This window comes from Nerophis lumbriciformis, linkage group LG10, assembly GCF_033978685.3.
Source record: "Nerophis lumbriciformis linkage group LG10, RoL_Nlum_v2.1, whole genome shotgun sequence".
NCBI classification, from domain to species: domain Eukaryota; kingdom Metazoa; phylum Chordata; class Actinopteri; order Syngnathiformes; family Syngnathidae; genus Nerophis; species Nerophis lumbriciformis.
Window position 1 is genome coordinate 46,083,407 of NC_084557.2, and position 19,466 is coordinate 46,102,872.

The following is a 19,466-nucleotide window of genomic DNA, read 5'->3' on the forward strand; positions in this document are numbered from 1 at the left end:
CAAATCCGATGACACAACTACAAAGTCGATCATAGAACTGCGGCCTAGGGTGTCCTGCTGCCAAGTGCACATATGGACACCCTTATGTTTGAACATGGTGTTCGTTATGGACAATCCGTGACGGGCACAAAAGTCCAATAACAAAACACCACTTGGGTTCAGATCCGGGCGGCCATTCTTCCCAATCACGCCTCTCCAGGTTTCACTGTCGTTGCCAATATGAGCGTTGAAGTCCCCCAGTAGAACGAGGGAATCACCCGGGGGAGCACTCTCAAGTACTCCCTCGAGTGAATCCAAAAAGGGTGGGTACTCTGAGCTGCTGTTTGGCGCGTAAGCGCAAACAACAGTCAGGACCCGTCCCCCCACCCGAAGGCGGAGGGAAGCTACCCTCTCGTCCACCGGGTTGAACTCCAACATGCAGGCTCTGAGCCGGGGGGCAACAAGAATTGCACTAGCTCAGGCTCCTTCCCCCCCAGCGAGGTGACGTTCCACGTCCCAAGAGCTAGCTTCTGTAGCCGAGGATCGGACCGCCAAGTGCCCTGCCTTCGGCTACCGCCCAGCTCACATTGCACCCGACCTCTATGGCCCCTGCTATGGGTGGTGAGCCCATTGGAGGGGGGACCCACGTTGCCTCTTCGGGCTGTGCCCGGCCGGGCCCCATGGGGACAGGCTCGGCCACCAGGCGCTCGCCATCGTGCCCCAACTCCGGGCCTGGCTCCGGAGGGGGGCCCCGGTGACCCGCGTCCGGGCGAGGGAAATCTGAGTCTCGGTTCTTGCATTTCCATAGAAGTCTTCGAGCTGCTCTTTGTCTGATCCCTCACCTAGGACCTGTTTGTCTTGGGAGACCCTACCAGGGGGCATGGAAGCCCCCGGACAACATAGCTCCTAGGATCATTGGGACACGCAAACTCCTCTACCACGTTAAGGTGGCAGCTCAGAGAGGAGGTGTATCGCAATATGGCCTTAAAATATCGCAATATTAAAAAAAGGCCATATCGCCCAGCCCTAGTTCAATGATGCCATTTCTGTTTGTCATGTATAATTTTGTTTTTTTTGTGTTTATCCTTGAATAAACAGGTCAGTTTCTTGTTACCAACCATTGTGTATTATTCAAACTCCCCTAATTCAGCTGACTAGTTGTTATCAAGAGTACTAAAACCCTTTTCAACATGGTTCTGACAACTAAGTAGGCTAAATAACTTTAAACTTTAATACGTGCTCGGATAGGCCGGTCAGTATCGGTATCGGATCGGAAATGCAAAAACAATATCGGTATCGGATCGGAAGTGCAAAAACCTGGATCGGGACATCCCTAATTGTGTCAGTGTTGTATACATGGTGGTGGTCAAACTGTTGAGGTGTTTCTCTGTTTGTAGGTGCTGCAAGTGTCTGTGTCAGAGGTACAGACACTTTGTGGTGATCCACAGGCGAGCGTCAGCCCTCTCCTCTGCCTCTCACAGACTCCCAGCATGCATTTCCTGCAGCCAATCAGAGTGCAGGTCCCGCTGCCGCCCGGGGTTACAGGTAATGTTGCTCTTTTATTCATTATTATTTATGCAACAAAATTGGTTCCATAGTTTCCTCACATAAAATCTACATGTTTAACATTTCAACAAAGCTGAATGTTGCCAGCACAGTAGATCATGTGGTCCGCATAGCTGCCCTATAACCAGGTGCTTCTGGGTTCGGATCTCAGTTCAGACACCTCTGTGTGGAGTTTTATTGCGCTCCTTGAATGCTTCTATGAGTCCTACAGTATAAATATGCACGAGAATCTACAAACCCCGTTTCCATATGAGTTGGGAAATTGTGTTAGATGTAAATATAAACGGAATACAATGATTTGCAAATCATTTTCAACCCATATTCAGTTGAATATGCTACAAAGACAACATATTTGATGTTCAAACTGATAAACAATTTTTTTTTTGCAAATAATCATTAACTTTAGAATTTGATGCCAGCAACACGTGACAAAGACGTTGGGAAAGGTGGCAATAAATACTGATAAAGTTGAGGAATGCTCATCAAACACTTATTTGGAACATCCCACAGGTGTGCAGGCTAATTGGGAACAGGTGGGTGCCATGATTGGGTATAAAAACAGCTTCCCAAAAAATGCTCAGTCTTTCACAAGAAAGGATGGGGCGAGGTACACCCCTTTGTCCACAACTGCGTGAGCAAATAGTCAAACAGTTTAAGAACAACGTTTCTCAAAGTGCAATTGCAAGAAATTTAGGCATTTCAACATCTACGGTCTATAATACCATCAAAAGGTTCAGAGAATCTGGAGAAATCACTCCACGTAAGCGGCATGGCCGGAAACCAACATTGAATGACCGTGACCTTCGATCCCTCAGACGGCACTGTATCAAAAACCGACATCAATCTCTAAAGGATATCACCACATGGGCTCAGGAACACTTCAGAAAACCACTGTCACTAAATACAGTTGGCCGCTACATCTGTAAGTGCAAGTTAAAGCTCTACTATGCAAAGCGAAAGCCATTTATCAACAACATCCAGAAACGCCGCCGGCTTCTCTGGGCCCGAGATCATCTAAGATGGACTCATGCAAAGTGGAAAAGTGTTCTGTGGTCTGACGAGTCCACATTTCAAATTGTTTTTGGAAATATTCAACATCGTGTCATCCGGACCAAAGGGGAAGCGAACCATCCAGACTGTTATCGACGCAAAGTTCAAAAGCCAGCATCTGTGATGGTATGGGGGTGCATTAGTGCCCAAGGCATGGGTAACTTACACATCTGTGAAGGCACCATTAATGCTGAAAGGTACATACAGGTTTTGGAACAACATATGCTGCCATCTAAGCGCCGTCTTTTTCATGGACGCCCCTACTTATTTCAGCAAGACAATGCCAAGCCACATTCAGCACGTGTTACAACAGCGTGGCTTCGTAAAAAAAGAGTGCGGGTACTTTCCTGGCCCGCCCGCAGTCCAGACCTGTCTCCCATCAAAAATGTATGGCGCATTATGAAGCGTAAAATACGACAGCGGAGACCCCGGACTGTTGAACGACTGAAGCTCTACATAAAACAAGAATGGGAAAGAATTCCACTTTCAAAGCTTCAACAATTAGTTTCCTCAGTTCCCAATCGTTTATTAAAAGAAAAGGTGATGTAACACAGTGGTGAACATGCCCTTTCCCAACTACTTTGGCACGTGTTGCAGCCATGAAATTCTAAGTTAATGATTATTTGCAAAAAAAATAAATAAAGTTTATGAGTTTGAACATCAAATATCTTGTCTTTGTAGCATATTCAACTGAATATGGGTTGAAGAGGATTTGCAAATCATTGTATTCCGTTTATATTTACATCTAACACAATTTCCCAACTCATATGGAAACAGGGTTTGTAATTTGTCCATAGGAGTGAATGTGAATGGTTCTTTGTCTGTACTTGTCCTCACTTAATAAAATGATACAAGAAATGTCTGCAAAGCTATCTATCCATTTAAATGAGGATAAAAGGACTATAATGTCACTCTGTATCAACTATCAAAAAAGCAAAGTTTTCATTATTGTCTTGTGAGTGCGACCACAGCGGAAGGGCACCGCACGTATATATTGGCCGTGTTTTAAGATCCCGGTACAAACATACAATGCATTTAGACCACAGATGTCAAACGCAAGGCCCGGGGGCCAGATCTGGCCCGCCACATCATTTTATGTGGCCTGCGAAAATCTGGAATTATTATGCATCTTTTCATACTAAATGTTGTCAACTTTCCATTTTGATAGAAAAAATACTTGTTGTACCGCTATCAATTTCATATCTTTTAAACTGGATCTAATATTACCTCACAAAACTTTTTTTTTGTTAAAATCAAAATAAATAGTCAAATATTTATATCATCAAATAGTCATCCATCAAATTGTGGACTGTAAAAATTATTTTTACGGAAAAAGCTGGGTCACCAAAATTTTACCGTAAATAAAAACAAAGCTGTGGTATCGTTTTTACACTTACAGTAATACATCGTAAAAACAAAAATACATTGATTTTACTGTAAAAACTGTGGTAATGTTTTCCATTTTCCATTTGAATGCAGTAAAAAATATTAAAATGAATCAAAAATAGGTTTTCGAGTCTAAAACCTACACATTTTTTTTCACAATGTATGCAAAAATATTATGGCTGTCAAGTGATTATTTTTTATTCAGATTAATCATACTCTAATTCTGTGATTAATAGGGGTGTAACGGTACCCAAAAATTTCGGTTCGGTACGTACCTCGGTTTAGAGGTCACGGTTCAGTTAATTTTCGGTACAGTAAGAAAACAACAAAATATACATTTTTTGGTTATTTATTTACCAAATTTGTAAACAATGGCTTTATCCTTTTAACATTGGGAACACTATAATAATTCTGCCCAAAAATAGAAATAGCTCTGTGTGTGATGGATGTGAGCCACCACTAGGCTGATCAGTGCAACAGCAGGCAGTCATGAATGCTAAGCATAATAATAACATACATATACACACAGGGTCCATTGCCAGGGTTAATGTGGTCAACATATATCAAATAAAAACTAAATAAGATAAGGCTCAGAATGGTTTCTTAACAAAACCTTTCTACATATAAAGTGCTTTTTTGATTGATTGATTGACTGAGACTTTTATTAGTAGATTGCACAGTACAGTACATATTCCGTACAATTGACCACTAAATGGTAACACCCCAATAAGTTTTTCAACTTGTTTAAGTCGGGGTCCACGTTAATCAACATTAAACTGCCTCAAGTTGTTGCTCAGATTAAATAAAATGACAAAACTGTTCTTCTACGTATAACAAGTGCAATATTAAACAGTTTCAAGTCAACTCAGCCTCAGATTAACTTTTCTTTCTCCCCCCAGTCTTTAACCCTGGTGACTCTCACTCAATCTTCATGTTTTTTGCCAGAAAAATCAGTTTATCCACATTGTCTGCAGAAAGAGCAGACCTGCTTGCAGTTACAATGGCACGGAGGTAGCAGGTATGGTGAGGTAGTGCCTGGCTAATTTAGCAGTAAGAGGATATATGGGCTCATTGTTTTTCCACCATAGAAGTGGTTCAAAATCTAGTTTTTAATGCAATATGGACAGAGGTGGGGAGTAACGCGCTACATTTACTCCGTTACATCTACTTGAGTAACTTTTGGGATAAATTGTACTTCTAAGAGTAGTTTTAATGCAACATACTTTTACTTTTACTTAAGTATATTTATAGAGAAGGAACGCTACTTTTACTCCGCTACTTTTATCTACATTCAGCTCGCTACTCGCTACTAATTTTTATCGATCTGTTAATGCACGCGTTGTTTGTTTTGGTCTGTCAGATAGACCGTCAAAGTGCCTGCCTTACTGGTGACGTTTCACTTCGTTCCACCAATCAGATGCAGTCACCGGTAACGTTGGACCAATCAAACAGAGCCAGGTGGTCACATGACCTGACTTAAACAAGTTGAAAAACTTATTGGGGTGTTACCATTTAGTGGTCAATTGTACGGAATGTGTACTGTACTGTGCAATCTAATAATACAAGTTCCAATCAATCAATCAAAAGTGTGAAGGAAAAAAGATACTTTTTTATTTTAACCGTACATCCCGTCAAAAGCCTAAAGACTGACCGCACATGAGGACGTTCCTGTCTTCACAATAAAAGTGCCGCTCCATCGCGCCTGCGCTTTCAAAACAAGAGTCTCCGAAAGCCAGCGCAAACAAGCTAGCAAGGTACGGAGTTTGACGCCAATATGTTTCTTGTAAAGTGTATAAAAACGAATATGGAAGCTGGACAAACAAGATGCCAAAAACCCACCACTTTCATGTGGTATTAGACAGAAAGGAGGAACTTTTCTTCTCCTGCATTTGAAAACGTGGACGTTATCATCACGACTGTCTGATTACAATCAACGCAAGTCATCAGAATCAGGTAATACACCAACTTATATTCTTGTCTTCATGAAAGAAAGGAATCTATATGTTAAACATGCATGTATATTCATTAAAACACCTTTAACATGTAAACAAAAACAGCTAAATAAATACATATAAATTATATACTGTATATATCAATGTATATGTATGTATGTATGTATGTATGTATATATATATATATATATATATATATATATATATATATATATGAGTGTGTATGTTACTCATCAGTTACTCAGTACTTGAGTAGTTTTTTCACAACATACTTTTTACTTTTACTCAAGTAAATATTTGGGTGACTACTCCTTACTTTTACTTGAGTAATAATTCTCTAAAGTAACAGTACTCTTACTTTAGTACAATTTCTGGCTACTCTACCCACCTCTGAATATGGACTTATATCTGCTGCTATAAAAACATTTGTTATTGCTTTAGCCCTGCCTGACTCGCCGAGGAGAGGCTTCAACTTTCTCTTCGTTGAAGCGATGTTCACTTGGGAGTAATGCCGCTTCAAAATTCGTTAGCATGTTTGACGTGTTGTCAGAAGCATACTCTACCGCTGCTGAACAATGTCGGCAAACCTCTTTTGCTTTGTCCGCCTCTCGTCCTCCATTGTTTTATCGCACCGCGAAGCCGAAATGTTCCCAAATGGGAGATCTTAACGAGGCAGGAGGGTCTTCTAGCTCTGGCTTTTACATGTTGTCCTAGCCCGGTCACTGCTGGCATGCCGTGTGTTGTGCCTCAGTGTGCATTGTTTACATGCGGTGCGCTACTTAATATGTCCGTGTGGAAACTCGTTCGGTACACCTCCGAACCGAACCGAAACCCCCGTACCAAAACGGTTCAATACAAATGCACGTACCGTTACACCCCTAGTGATTAATCATGATTATCCTGAAGAGACGGTCAGAAAGCGGTTTGAAAACAGTTGGTAAAACCCAGTGACGTGCAGTCACTAGAGGCAGGTGAGGCCCCACCTCACCTGCCATCATGGAAAGAAAAAAAATGTAAAAAGAAAAAAAATTAATTAAATTGTTATATATATATATGCAGTGATTATACTATAAAGTTATTTTCCATTTAACTTCACCAGTTTTAGATTATTTTTATTCAAAATCGCTGAGTTTTCACATTTGCCGTTCAAATACTGAGAAGAGACGGTGCGGTAAACAGCAGCCAGTTGAGGCACGTCTCAGTGCCTCAACATGGATGGACTCGGCTAACTGCTGGCCTGCTGTGCAGTGAGACTGTATTGCTATATGAATTATATTATACATTTCCATAGTTTAGTTAGCTGAGGTATATAATGTACAGTGCATTTTGTCAACAACTGTATGTGTGTAACGTATTTCTTGTGCTGGGCGATCATAAAACGGCTGCAAAAGACGCATGCCATCATGGAAAGAAAAAAAATGTAAAAAGAAAAAAAATTAATTAAATTGTTATATATATGCAGTGATTATACTATAAAGTTATTTTCCATTTAACTTCACCAGTTTAAGATTATTTTTATTCAAAATCGCTGAATTTTCACATTTGCCGTTCAAATACTGAGAAGAGACAGCAGCCAGTTGAGGCACGTCACTCAATGCCTCAACATGGACGGACTCGGCTAACTGCTGGCCTGCTGTGCAGTGAGACTGTATTGCTATATGAATTATATTACACATTTCCATAGTTTAGTTAGCTGAGGTATATAATGTACAGTGTATTTTGTCAACAACTGTATGTGTGTAACGTATTTCTTGTGCTGAGCGATCATAAAACGGCTGCAAAAGACGCACTGGCTGAGGCTCCAGTAGCCCCACCTCCTGCACCCCCGCCGTAGAATTGTTATATTAACTAAAGCCCACACTTAAACTTTCCACGTGCAAGATTGAATCTATTTAAAAAAGTTATTTCATGAGAAGCCAAAAAGTGCAAAAACAATAATGTTCGTGTTGGAGGAGTTGTGAATGACTGCAAGGCCACAACATTAGGTACACCTGCAGACTGCAGGTGTATCTAATTCACAACTCCTCCAACATGAACATTATTGTTTTTGCACTTTTTGGCTTCTTATTAAATAACTTTTGTAACCTATTTTTATGGGCTTTCCTCTTTGTGATGGTAAGTTCCTGTTATGCGCTGTTATACAGTATATGCCTTGAGCTCTTATTTTGAAGGCGCCAAGAGAGTGATGACATGTTGTAGTGGAGCGGAGGTTTTTGAAAGAAGGTAAATAAAGTGGTCCTCGTGTAAACTGGAGCCTCCGTGTTTGTTATTTTGTAGTTTCATACAGTATAGGCGACATTTATAAACCCTCGGTTACACTTTTTTAAATAGATTCAATCTTGCACGTGGAAAGTTTAAGTGAGGGCTTTAGCTGATATAACACACCCGTCAGGGCGAATGGACTTTATTTATAAGTAAAGGTAAGACCATAATAACGTTTTTTTTATTAAATGTGCTTTTTTGTGTGCTACAGTTTGTATGTGTAAAGTTAAAGTTAAGTTAAAGTACCAATGATTGTCACACACACACTAGGTGTAATGAAATTTGTCCTCTGCATTTGACCCATCCCCTTGATCACCCCCTGGGAGGAGAGGGGAGCAGTGGGCAGCAGCGGCGCCGCGCCCGGGAATAATTTTTGGTGATTTAACCCCCAATTCCAACCCTTGATGCTGAGTGCCAAGCAGGGAAGAATGCTGGTATGAGCTTTTAAACATAACCCGTTAACTGCTGCCAATCAAATGGTGAATAAGATACTCTTTAGGGTTCATATGTTTGTAAATCTGACTGTGATGAAGTCAGTGCCTCACCAGCCATGAACCTCACTGCACGTCACTGGTAAAACCTAATCTATGCAAAATGTTGACCTAAAGAACCACCATTACATGTTTTGTAGACCACAAGAAAGTTTTTTAAATGTAGGAAAAAAAATCACAATATGACCCTTTTAAATACTTTTGCCTGATTTATGTCGAATGGGCACGTCTGCAGGCTGGATGGGAGAATATGAATAGGATAAATGTGCGTAACTTCAAGCGTGTAAAAAAAACGCTGAAGTAAAAACGGGAGAATATGGCCCTTAGTGACTTCTGTTAAACATATATTCCTATTTATACTGTATTTTTCTGAGTATAAGTCGCTCTTGAGTATAAGTCGCACCGGCCGAAAATGCATAATAAAGAAGGAAAAAAACATATATAAGTCGCACTGGAGTATAAGTCGCATTTTTTGGGGAAATGTATTTGATAAAAGCCAACACCAAGAATAGACATTTGAAAGGCAATTTAAAAATAAATAAAGAATAGTGAACAACAGGCTGAATAAGTGTACGTTATATGAGGCATAAATAACCAACTGGTATGTTAACGTAACATATTATGGTAAGAGTCATTCAAATAACTATAACATATAGAACATGCTATACGTTTACCAAACAATCTGTCACTCCTAATCGCTAAATCCCATGAAATCTTATACGTCTAGTCTCTTACGTGAATGAGATCAATAATATTATTTGATATTTTACGGTAATCTGTTATTCATTTCCAGTGTTGGGACTAACGCCGTTAGTTTCTGTAACGCCGTTAGTTTCGGCGGTAACTAGTAATCTAACGCGTTATTTTTTATTTTCAGTAACTCAGTTACCGTTACTACATGATGCGTTACTGCGTTATTTTACGTTCCTTTTTATGTAGTATAAAGTGTGTTTTATCGGAGCGCTGCTCTGTCATCGTTCTGATTCTTCTTGTGTCAAGCCGGAGAAGAGAGAGAGACATGCGCTCTGTGTGTGCGTGTGAGTGTGGAGAGGGGGGGGGGGCGTGTCTGATCATGGCGGAGCCAGAAGTCGAGTTTGCTAACATGGAGATATTTTCACTACTTTTCTTTTGTCGAGCACAAAGAAAAGAACATTTTAGTTAAATGTAAATTGTGCTTTGGATCAAAGATCCCATCTACTGCCCAAAACAGCAATTCAAATCTGCTGAAACAAGCTACATAGCAACATGCTTCGACGAAGCTAGTAAAGAGAGATAGAGGATCCAATGACACTTCACCTCCACCATTTAAGGATTAACTCTGCCTCTTCTCATCATTCACCGCTGAAGGTACACACACTCTGTCAATCAATGTTCCCTCTAATTGTTCATGTGTGTGAGCAAACGCAAAAAGTCCCTGAGCATTGAGTGGAGCCCATGTGAGCAACTTTAGACGTGCACACTGTGGCTACACCAGCAGCACACCTGTCCCAAACATGACTAAATAACAAGTTCAATCTCCATCCATCCATCCATTTTCTACCGCTTGTCCCTTTCGGGGTCGCTGGAGCCTATCTCAGCTGCATTCGGGCGGAAGACAGGGTACACCCTGGACAAGTCCCCACCTCATCGCAGGGCCAACACAGATAGACAGACAACATTATCTTATTATTATAATCAAATGACAGCAGTCATTTCCATTTCTAATATAAGTGTTTAGGCCCACTTACAATGACAATAACAACAAATATTGTTTTTCATGAACTGTGTACTTGTATTGTTTGTCTGGGTGGAGGTCCTGCTTTGGACATAATTTGTACCCCTTTCAGACATTGCATCTAGTTCCCATTAAAACATTCACATGTTGCACAATGAGATGTAAGCAGGGGATCATGTGTACATTCCTGCAACTTCCTGTTTGTAAAAAATATATTTTTATTAGTATTTATTTAATATACTAACAGCATTTAATGATTAATATTTATAAATTAAGATTCCTAATAAATGACACTAGAATAAGCACACATTTGATTGGTAAATCATAGTGTAACGACCTGGAATGACACTTTATGTGTGGTGTTGGAGTTGTCCGACTTTTTGTGTGGCTGTAAACGCATCACTGGCTCAGTGCCATATGTGCAAGTGTTGGCTCACGTGAGAAAGAGCGAGCGGCAGCTGTTGATAAAACAAAGTTGCTTTTGGTCTGGTTTGTACTGCAGAAAATGACCACTTTTGCTAGATATCATTTTTTTTACTAATGTTTTGGTGATGTGTTTATGGCCGACAATAAATAGTTTTGCTCAGTAAAGTGATGGATGGAATTCATGTCCTCAAAGCGTCTCGACAGACGTTACAATATTTGAACAATGATGACGAAAACGGTTTTCTCTGTCGTGTCCGTGTCGTGTCGAAAATTGTTATGCGCTTATTTTTTTATTTGATTTTGTGCGTGGCATAGATTTGCCGTGCGCAGAGGACGCTTGAGCAGTGCACAATTGCACATGCGCGCTCCTGAGAGGGAACGTTGCTGTCAATTCTCTTATATACTCTTTCATTCTAGACTTCTAGAGTGTTTGATTATCACATCACTCTAAATGTATAGACTATAAAGTTCACAAACATAAAGAGGGATCCTAGTGGGCCAGGCCAATTTTTCCTTATCTCTAAACTAAAACTGGGGAAATGTGGAGAGTCTTCTGGGCTTCAGACATGATTTTGTGTCAGAATTACTTGAGGAAGAAAATGCCTGGTTAGGCTTTGTGTATGTAGTGTGTGCCTTTCTTTCTTTACAGCTATGCTGTTATTATGCTGTTTGTTACTTATGTACGTTATGTTGCAGCTATTTAAAATAGTTTTGTCAATTTGTTCTGGCCAGAAACAAATTGGTCTTTGTAACATATCTTTGTCTTTATGTGTTGTATGTAGAGCACATTGCTTAGCAGAGTTCAGTGATGCAAATGCATGTCAAGTTGATCAACAGATTGTATTATTCTCCAGTGCAATAACAGTACTGAAATGAAGGCTAACAGGGCATTAATGGGAGCTTTAAAAAAAAAAAAAAAGACAAAAAGAAGTAACTAAATAGTTACTTTTCACAGTAACGCATTACTTTTTGGTGTAAGTAACTGAGTTAGTAACTGAGTTACTTTTGAAATGAAGTAACTAGTAACTGTAACTAGTTACTGCTTTTCAGTAACTAACCCAACACTGATCATTTCACACATAAGTCGCTCCTGAGTATAAGTCGCACCCCCAGGCCAAACTATGAAAAAAACTGCGACTTGTAGTCCGAAAAATACGGTACATGTTTTGTAGGCCACAAGAAAGTTTTTTAATATAGGAAAAAAAAATCACAATATGACCCCTTTAAATACTTTTGCCTGATTTATGTCGAATGGGCACGTCTGCAGACTGGATGGGAGAATATGAATAGGATAAACGTGTGTAACTTGAAGCGTGTAAAAAAAACGCTGAAGTAAAAACGGGAGAATATGGCCCTTAGGGACTTCTGTTAAACATATATTCCTATACATATACATTATTCTCAAATCAGGTAGTATTTGTTTTGCATATATACTTTGGACCTTTTTGTTTTTAATATCTTATATTATAGCTGTGTATTATTTACACAGCTGATACGAGTTTCATTAAGATAATTGTTTTAATTTGTGTAGGTCACACAGTTGATATGTCCTGTTTATATCTGCTGCACGGAGACCCTACTGCCCAAACCTGGACGGACATCACCTCTCAAGTATCTCTCTATGTCACCCATTTGTATGCTATATTCTACATTACGCATTTCTCTTGGTACGTCTCTCCAATGGATTCTCAAGTTGTTTATATCTGTTTATCTGTTATAAGTTGTTCAACTTGCTACTGTACCTTACTTTTGCTTTTTAGGTACTGGCTGTGGTACAAGACTCAGACAATTGTTGGCGGCATGGTTAGAAAGGTATACCAAAGGCTAAAACAGTTCAAAGTCCAATTCCTGGTCCTCCAGCGGAAAACTGATCCTTCACAAGTCCTGCTACAGTGTTTACAGACTAACAAGGTGAGGTAGTTTGTCCTTGTGCACTTACTACTATAAACCCCGTTTCCATATGAGTAGGGAAATTGTGTTGGATGTAATTATAAACGGAATACAATGATTTGCAAATCATTTTCAACCCATATTCAATTGAATGCACTACAAAGACAAGATATTTGATGTTCAAACTCATAAACTTTATTTTTTTTTTGCAAATAATAATTAACTTAGAATTTCATGGCTGCAACACGTGCCAAAGTAGTTGGGAAAGGGCATGTTCACCACTGTGTTACATCACCTTTTCTTTTAACAACACCCAATAAACGATTGGGAACTGAGGAAACTAATTGTTGAAGCTTTGAAAGTGGAATTCTTTCCCATTCTTGTTTTATGTAGAGCTTCAGTCGTTCAACAGTCCGAGGTCTCCGCTGTCGTATTTTAGGCTTCATAATGCGCCACACATTTTCGATGGGAGACAGGTCTGGACTGCAGGCGGGCCAGGAAAGTACCCGCACTCTTTTTTTACGAAGCCACGCTGTTGTAACACGTGCTGAATGTGGCTTGGCATTGTCTTGCTGAAATAAGCAGGGGCGTCCATGAAAAAGACGGCGCTTCGATGGCAGCATATTTTGTTCCAAAACCTGTATGTACCTATCAGCATTAATGGTGCCTTCACAGATGTGTAAGTTACCCATGCCTTGGGCACTAATGCACCCCTATACCATCACAGATGCTGGCTTTTGAACTTTGCGTCGATAACAGTCTGGATGGTTCGCTTCCCCTTTGGTCCGGATGACACGATGTCGAATATTTCCAAAAACAATTTGAAATGTGGACTCGTCAGACCACAGAACACTTTTCCACTTTGCATGAGTCCATCTTAGATGATCTCGGGCCCAGAGAAGCCGGCGGCGTTTCCTCGATGTTGTTGATAAATGGCTTTCGCTTTGCATAGTAGAGCTTTAACTTGCACTTACAGATGTAGCGACCAACTGTATTTAGTGACAGTGGTTTTCTGAAGTGTTCCTGAGCCCATGTGGTGATATCCTTTAGAGATTGATGTCGGTTTTTGATACAGTGCCGTCTGAGGGATCGAAGGTCACGGTCATTCAATGTTGGTTTCCGGCCATGCCGCTTACGTGCAGTGATTTCTCCAGATTCTCTGAACCTTTTGATGATATTATGGACCGTAGATGTTGAAATCCCTAAATTTCTCGCAATTGCACTTTGAGAAACGTTGTTCTTAAACTGTTTGACTATTTGCTCACGCAGTTGTGAACAAAAGGGTGTACCTCGCCCCATCCTTTCTTGTAAAAGACTGAGCATTTTTTGGGAAGCTGTTTTTATACCCAATCATGGCACCCACCTGTTCCCAATTAGCCTGCACACCTGTGGGATGTTCCAAATAAGTGTTTGATGAGCATTCCTCAACTTTATCAGTATTTATTGCCACCTTTCCCAACTTCTTTGTCTCGTGTTGCTGGCATCAAATTCTAAAGTTAATGATTATTTGCAAAAAAAAAAATGTTTATCAGTTTGAACATCAAATATGTTGTCTTTGTAGCATATTCAACTGAATATGGGTTGAAAATGTTTTGCAAATCATTGTAGTCCGTTTATATTTACATCTAACACAATTTCCCAACTCATATGGAATTGGGGTTTGTACAATATTGGGCATGTAATTGCAAATGAAAACCAATCACAATCGTAGTTCGAGACACAGTGTGTTTATTACGTCAACTTGAGGATCATAATTACTGTTTGTGATGGTTTCTTCTTAGGTGGAAAACCAGGTGCAGTCACTGTCAGAGCGGTATGACGGACCCCAGCCTTCAGACCTGTGCGACCTACTCGAAGGAGAGCAGTTCTTTGCTGGCTTTGAGAGAGGCTTAGATATCTACACAGGTCGGAAGTCCTTTTTTACAAGCTTCATCACAAATCGATATTTACGCTCAGCTTTTCAAGTGTGAAGTATTACGCAAAACTTTTGTGTAATGGGTTTTACAAGCAGTGTTGAGAGACCTATTTCCTGTTCTAACCAGACAGGCCAGACTGTGTCGGGGGGAGACTGTGTTTTGTGTTTCACTCCAGCTGGAAGAATCTGAAGGAAGTTTACATCTCTCCTGCTCAGGGCCTCCAGGGGCCAGTGAGGGGACAAGTAAGATCATTAAAAAAAAAAAAAAAAATCACAGTAATTGGAATTGCAATATTTTTTATATTACATGACATTGACTTGGAAATTCATAGTCCAGTCCAAATAAGTCATAAATTATACCAATGTATAAATGTTGTACCAACCAGTCAAATGTTTTATACCAGGGTGTCCAAAGTGTGGACCGGGGGGCATTTGTGGCTTCTGGAATGTACTTGATCACAGGTGTCAAAGTCAAGGCCCAGGGCCAGACCTGGCCCACCATATGTGGCCTGCGAAAGCCTAATTTCGAAGTATCTTTTCCTATTAAATATATTCGTTCTTTTTATTTTGACAGAAAAAAAATACATGTCTTGCATGCAATTGCATTTTTTTTTAAATGTATTATCTAATATTACAACTAATATTTACTTACCGTATTTTTCAGACTATAAGTCGCAGTTTTTTTCATAGTTTGGCCGAGGGTGCGATTTATACTCAGGAGCGACTTATGTGTGAAATTATTAACACATTAGCGTAAAATATCAAATTATATTATTTATCTCATTCACTCTGATGCGGCTCAGCAGCTTACTTGCTGAACCCCCCAATTTTCCCGTGAGACTTCCGGATTTCAGTGCCTCTCACAGAAAACTCCCGGGATTAATATTCACCGATTTTCACCCTTACAGCTATAATAAGGGCGTGCCATGATGGTACAACATTTGGCGCTCTCTACAATCTGTATTAACAGCGTGCCAGCCCAACACTTGTTATCAGTGTTGGGTTAGTTACTGAAAACCAGTAACTAGTTACAGTTACTAGTTACTTTATTTCAAAAGTAACTCAGTTACTAACTCAGTTACTTAAACCAAAAAGTAATGCGTTACTGTGAAAAGTAACTATTTAGTTACTTATATATATATTTTTAAATTTTTTTAAGGCCCCATTTAATGCCCTTTTAGCCTTCATTTTAGTACTGTTATTGCACTGGAGAATAATACAATCTGTTGTTCAACTTGACATGCATTTGCATCATTGAACTCTGCTAAGCAATGTGCTCTACATACAACACACAAAGACAAAGATATGTTTTAAAGGGCCAATTTGTTTCAGACCAGAACAAATTGACAAAACTATTTTAAATAGCTGCAACTTAACATACATAAGTAACAAACAGCATAATAACAACATAGCTGTAAAACACGAAAGGCACACACTACATACATAAAGCCTAACCAGGCGTTTTCTCAAGGAATTCTGAAATAAAATCATGTCTGAAGCCCAGAACACTCTACACATTTCCCCACTTAGTTTAGAGAAAAGGAAATATTAGCCTGGCCCACTAGTATCCCTCTTTAGGTTTGTGAACTTTATAGTCTAAACATTTAGAGTGAAGTGATAATCAAACACTCTAAAAGTTTAAAATGAAAGAGTATATAAGAGAATTGACAGAGTGTGTGTACCTTCACGTGTGCAGTGCCTCGTTAAAATCCAGCCGCTGTTGGAGGTGGAGGTGAGTGTGTCTCTTTACTAGCTTCGTCAAAGCATGTTGTTTTTGTCGCTGTTTCAGCATATTTGAAACTTACATTCAGCTAAAATGTTCTTTTCTTTGTGGTCGATAAAAGAAACGTACTGAAAATATCTCCATTTTAAGAAACTCGGCTTCGGGGTTCGCCATGACGTCTTGATAGTAGACACAGACACGCCCCCTCCCCCACACACACACTCACACACACACACGTACACACAGACAGCGCGCGGCGCGCCTCTTTTTCGTCGCCTCTTCAGCAGCGACACTCAGATCTTCTCAGTTTCTAGCCGATACTACATAAAAAATAACGCAAAATAACGCAGTAACGCATCATGTAGTAACGGTAACGGAGTTACTGAATATAAAAAATAACGCGTTAGATTACTAGTTACCGCCGATAGTAACGGCGTTACAGTAACGCGTTACTTTGTAACGCGTTAGTCCCAACACTGCTTGTTATACAATATACATCTTCTGCTTGCACACGTACGTGAAAGCAAGGCATACTTTGTCAACAGCCACACAGGTTACACTGACGGTGACCATATAAAACAACTTTAACACTCTTACTAATAATGCGCCACACTTTGAACCAAAACCAAACAAGAATGACAAACACATTTCGGGAGAACATTTGCACCTTAACACAACATAAACACAACAGAACAAACACCCAGGATCCCATGCAGCCCTGACTCTTCCGGGCTACATTATACACCCCTGCTACCACCAAACCCCGCCCCCACCCCAACCCTGCTCCCTCACACATCAACCCCCGCCCCCTCTGTGCGTTGGTTGAGGTGGGCGGGGGTGTATAATGTATCCCGGAAGAGTTAGGGCTGCATGGGATTCTGGGTATTTGTCCTGTTGTGTTTATGTTGTGTTACTGTGCAGATGTTCTCCCGAAATGTGTTTGTCATTCTTGTTTGGTGTGGGTTCACAGTGTGGCGCATTATTAGTAAGAGTGTTATAGTTTTTTTTATACGGCCACCGTCAGTGTAACCTGTGTGGTTGTTGATCAAGTATGCCTTGCTGTCACCTACGTGAGCAAGCGGAAACACCATACAACGTGTGGCTGATCAGGCACGCTGGTTGCAGTGGGTGCTATATTCTGTACCATCACGGCACGCATGACGCTGACAAGCGCTATTCATTTAAAACCCGCGTGCCACACCATCTTTCAAATTCCATATAAAGGTGTGGGCAGCGTGTCTGAGACCCCTAGTTTATACATAGCACAAAGCAAAAAAAAAACTTTATATGCAGTGTTAATTCATTTAAAATAAAAATAAAAATTTGCGGCTCCCATTGTTTTCTATAATTTGCGAAACTGGTCAAAATGGCTTTTTGACTGGTAAAGGTTGCCGACCCCTGGACTAGACGTATAAGATTTCATGGGATTTAGCGATTAGGAGTGACAGATTGTTTGGTAAACGTATAGCATGTTCTATATGTTATAGTTATTTGAATGACTCTTACCATAATATGTTACGTTAACATACCAGTTGGTTATTTATGCCTCATATAACGTACACTTATTCAGCCTGTTGTTCACTATTCTTTATTTGTTTTAAATTGCCTTTCAAATGTCTATTCTTGGTGTTGGCTTTTATCAAATACATTTCCTCAAAAAATGCGACTTATACGCCAGTGCGACTTATATATGTTTTTTTTCTCTTCTTTATTATGCATTTTCGGCAGGTGCGACTTATACTCCGGAGCGACTTATACTCCGAAAAATACGGTAAATGTCTGCATGACCTATTGTTTCAAAGCAAGTTATCCATCAAATTGTACACAGTAAAAATGCCAGTAGATTTTACCGGAAAAAAAACTGGCAAGTTAGTCACCAGAATTTTACCGAAAAAAAGTAGTATTGTTTTTCCATTACAGTACTACACCGTAAAAACAACAGCCATATATTTTGTATAAAAAAAACTTGCAGCTCAAGGCTTTTATTTTGAAATGCTACTTTAGACCTAAATTAAGCATTCTTGGTGACATCCTGGGATAGCTGTGATTAAATGAACTATTAATCATAATTCCATTTGTGGTTAAGTGTAAGTCTATGAGATAAATAGAAAGAAAACAAAAATCAACCTTTTCTGTTACGTTCTGTTGGACTGGAACCCCAAGATGCAGAGACGGCAGGTGTAGAGCAAGTAAACAGAGTATTTTCCGCAGTATAAGGCGCACCTAAAAACCTCCAACTTTCTCAAAAGTTGACAGTGCGCCTTATAATCCGGTGCGCCTTATATATGGACCAATATTGAGCCACAACAGGTCTCGCAACCCCAGCCTCTACTGTAGCGTCTATTCTATGCGCCTTATAATGCGATGCGCCTTATATATGGTCCAATATTGAGCCACAACAGGTCTCGCAACCCCAGCCTCTACTGTAGCGTCTATTCTATGCGCCTTATAATGCGATGCGCCTTATATATGGACCAATATTGAGCCACAACAGGTCTCGCAACCCCAGCCTCTACTGTAGCGTCTATTCTATGCGCCTTATAATGCGGTGCGCCTTATATATGGACCAATATTGAGCCACAACAGGTCTCGCAACCCCAGCCTCTACTGTAGCGTCTATTCTATGCGCCTTATAATGCGGTGCGCCTTATATATGGACCAATATTGAGCCACAACAGGTCTCGCAACCCCAGCCTCTACTGTAGCGTCTATTCTATGCGCCTTATAATGCGGTGCGCCTTATATATGGACCAATATTGAGCCACAACAGGTCTCGCAACCCCAGCCTCTACTGTAGCGTCTATTCTATGCACCTTATAATGCGGTGCGCCTTATATATGGACCAATATTGAGCCACAACAGGTCTCGCAACCCCAGCCTCTACTGTAGCGTCTATTCTATGCACCTTATAATGCGGTGCGCCTTATATATGGACCAATATTGAGCCACAACAGGTCTCGCAACCCCAGCCTCTACTGTAGCGTCTATTCTATGCACCTTATAATGCGGTGCGCCTTATATATGGACCAATATTGAGCCACAACAGGTCTCGCAACCCCAGCCTCTACTGTAGCGTCTATTCTATGCACCTTATAATGCGGTGCGCCTTATA

The 19,466-nt window shown here is 40.3% G+C and overlaps 1 protein-coding gene across 4 annotated transcripts in view; it reads left to right on the forward strand.

Moving 5' to 3' along the window:
* The window catches only part of pidd1 (p53-induced death domain protein 1), a 56,690-nt gene that overhangs the window by 17,082 nt on the left and 20,142 nt on the right, over positions 1-19,466 (forward strand). For 2 of the 4 annotated variants that reach the window (XM_061969519.2, XM_061969521.2), the window contains exons 8-12: positions 1,377-1,524; positions 12,358-12,493; positions 12,587-12,737; positions 14,498-14,621; positions 14,759-14,874. In XM_061969519.2, coding sequence (XP_061825503.1) covers positions 1,377-1,524; positions 12,358-12,493; positions 12,587-12,737; positions 14,498-14,621; positions 14,759-14,874 — 675 coding nt within the window. The remainder of the gene's footprint in view (positions 1-1,376; positions 1,525-12,357; positions 12,494-12,586; positions 12,738-14,497; positions 14,622-14,758; positions 14,875-19,466) is intronic. The other 2 variants (XM_061969520.2, XM_061969522.1) reach the window with 1 other exon arrangement.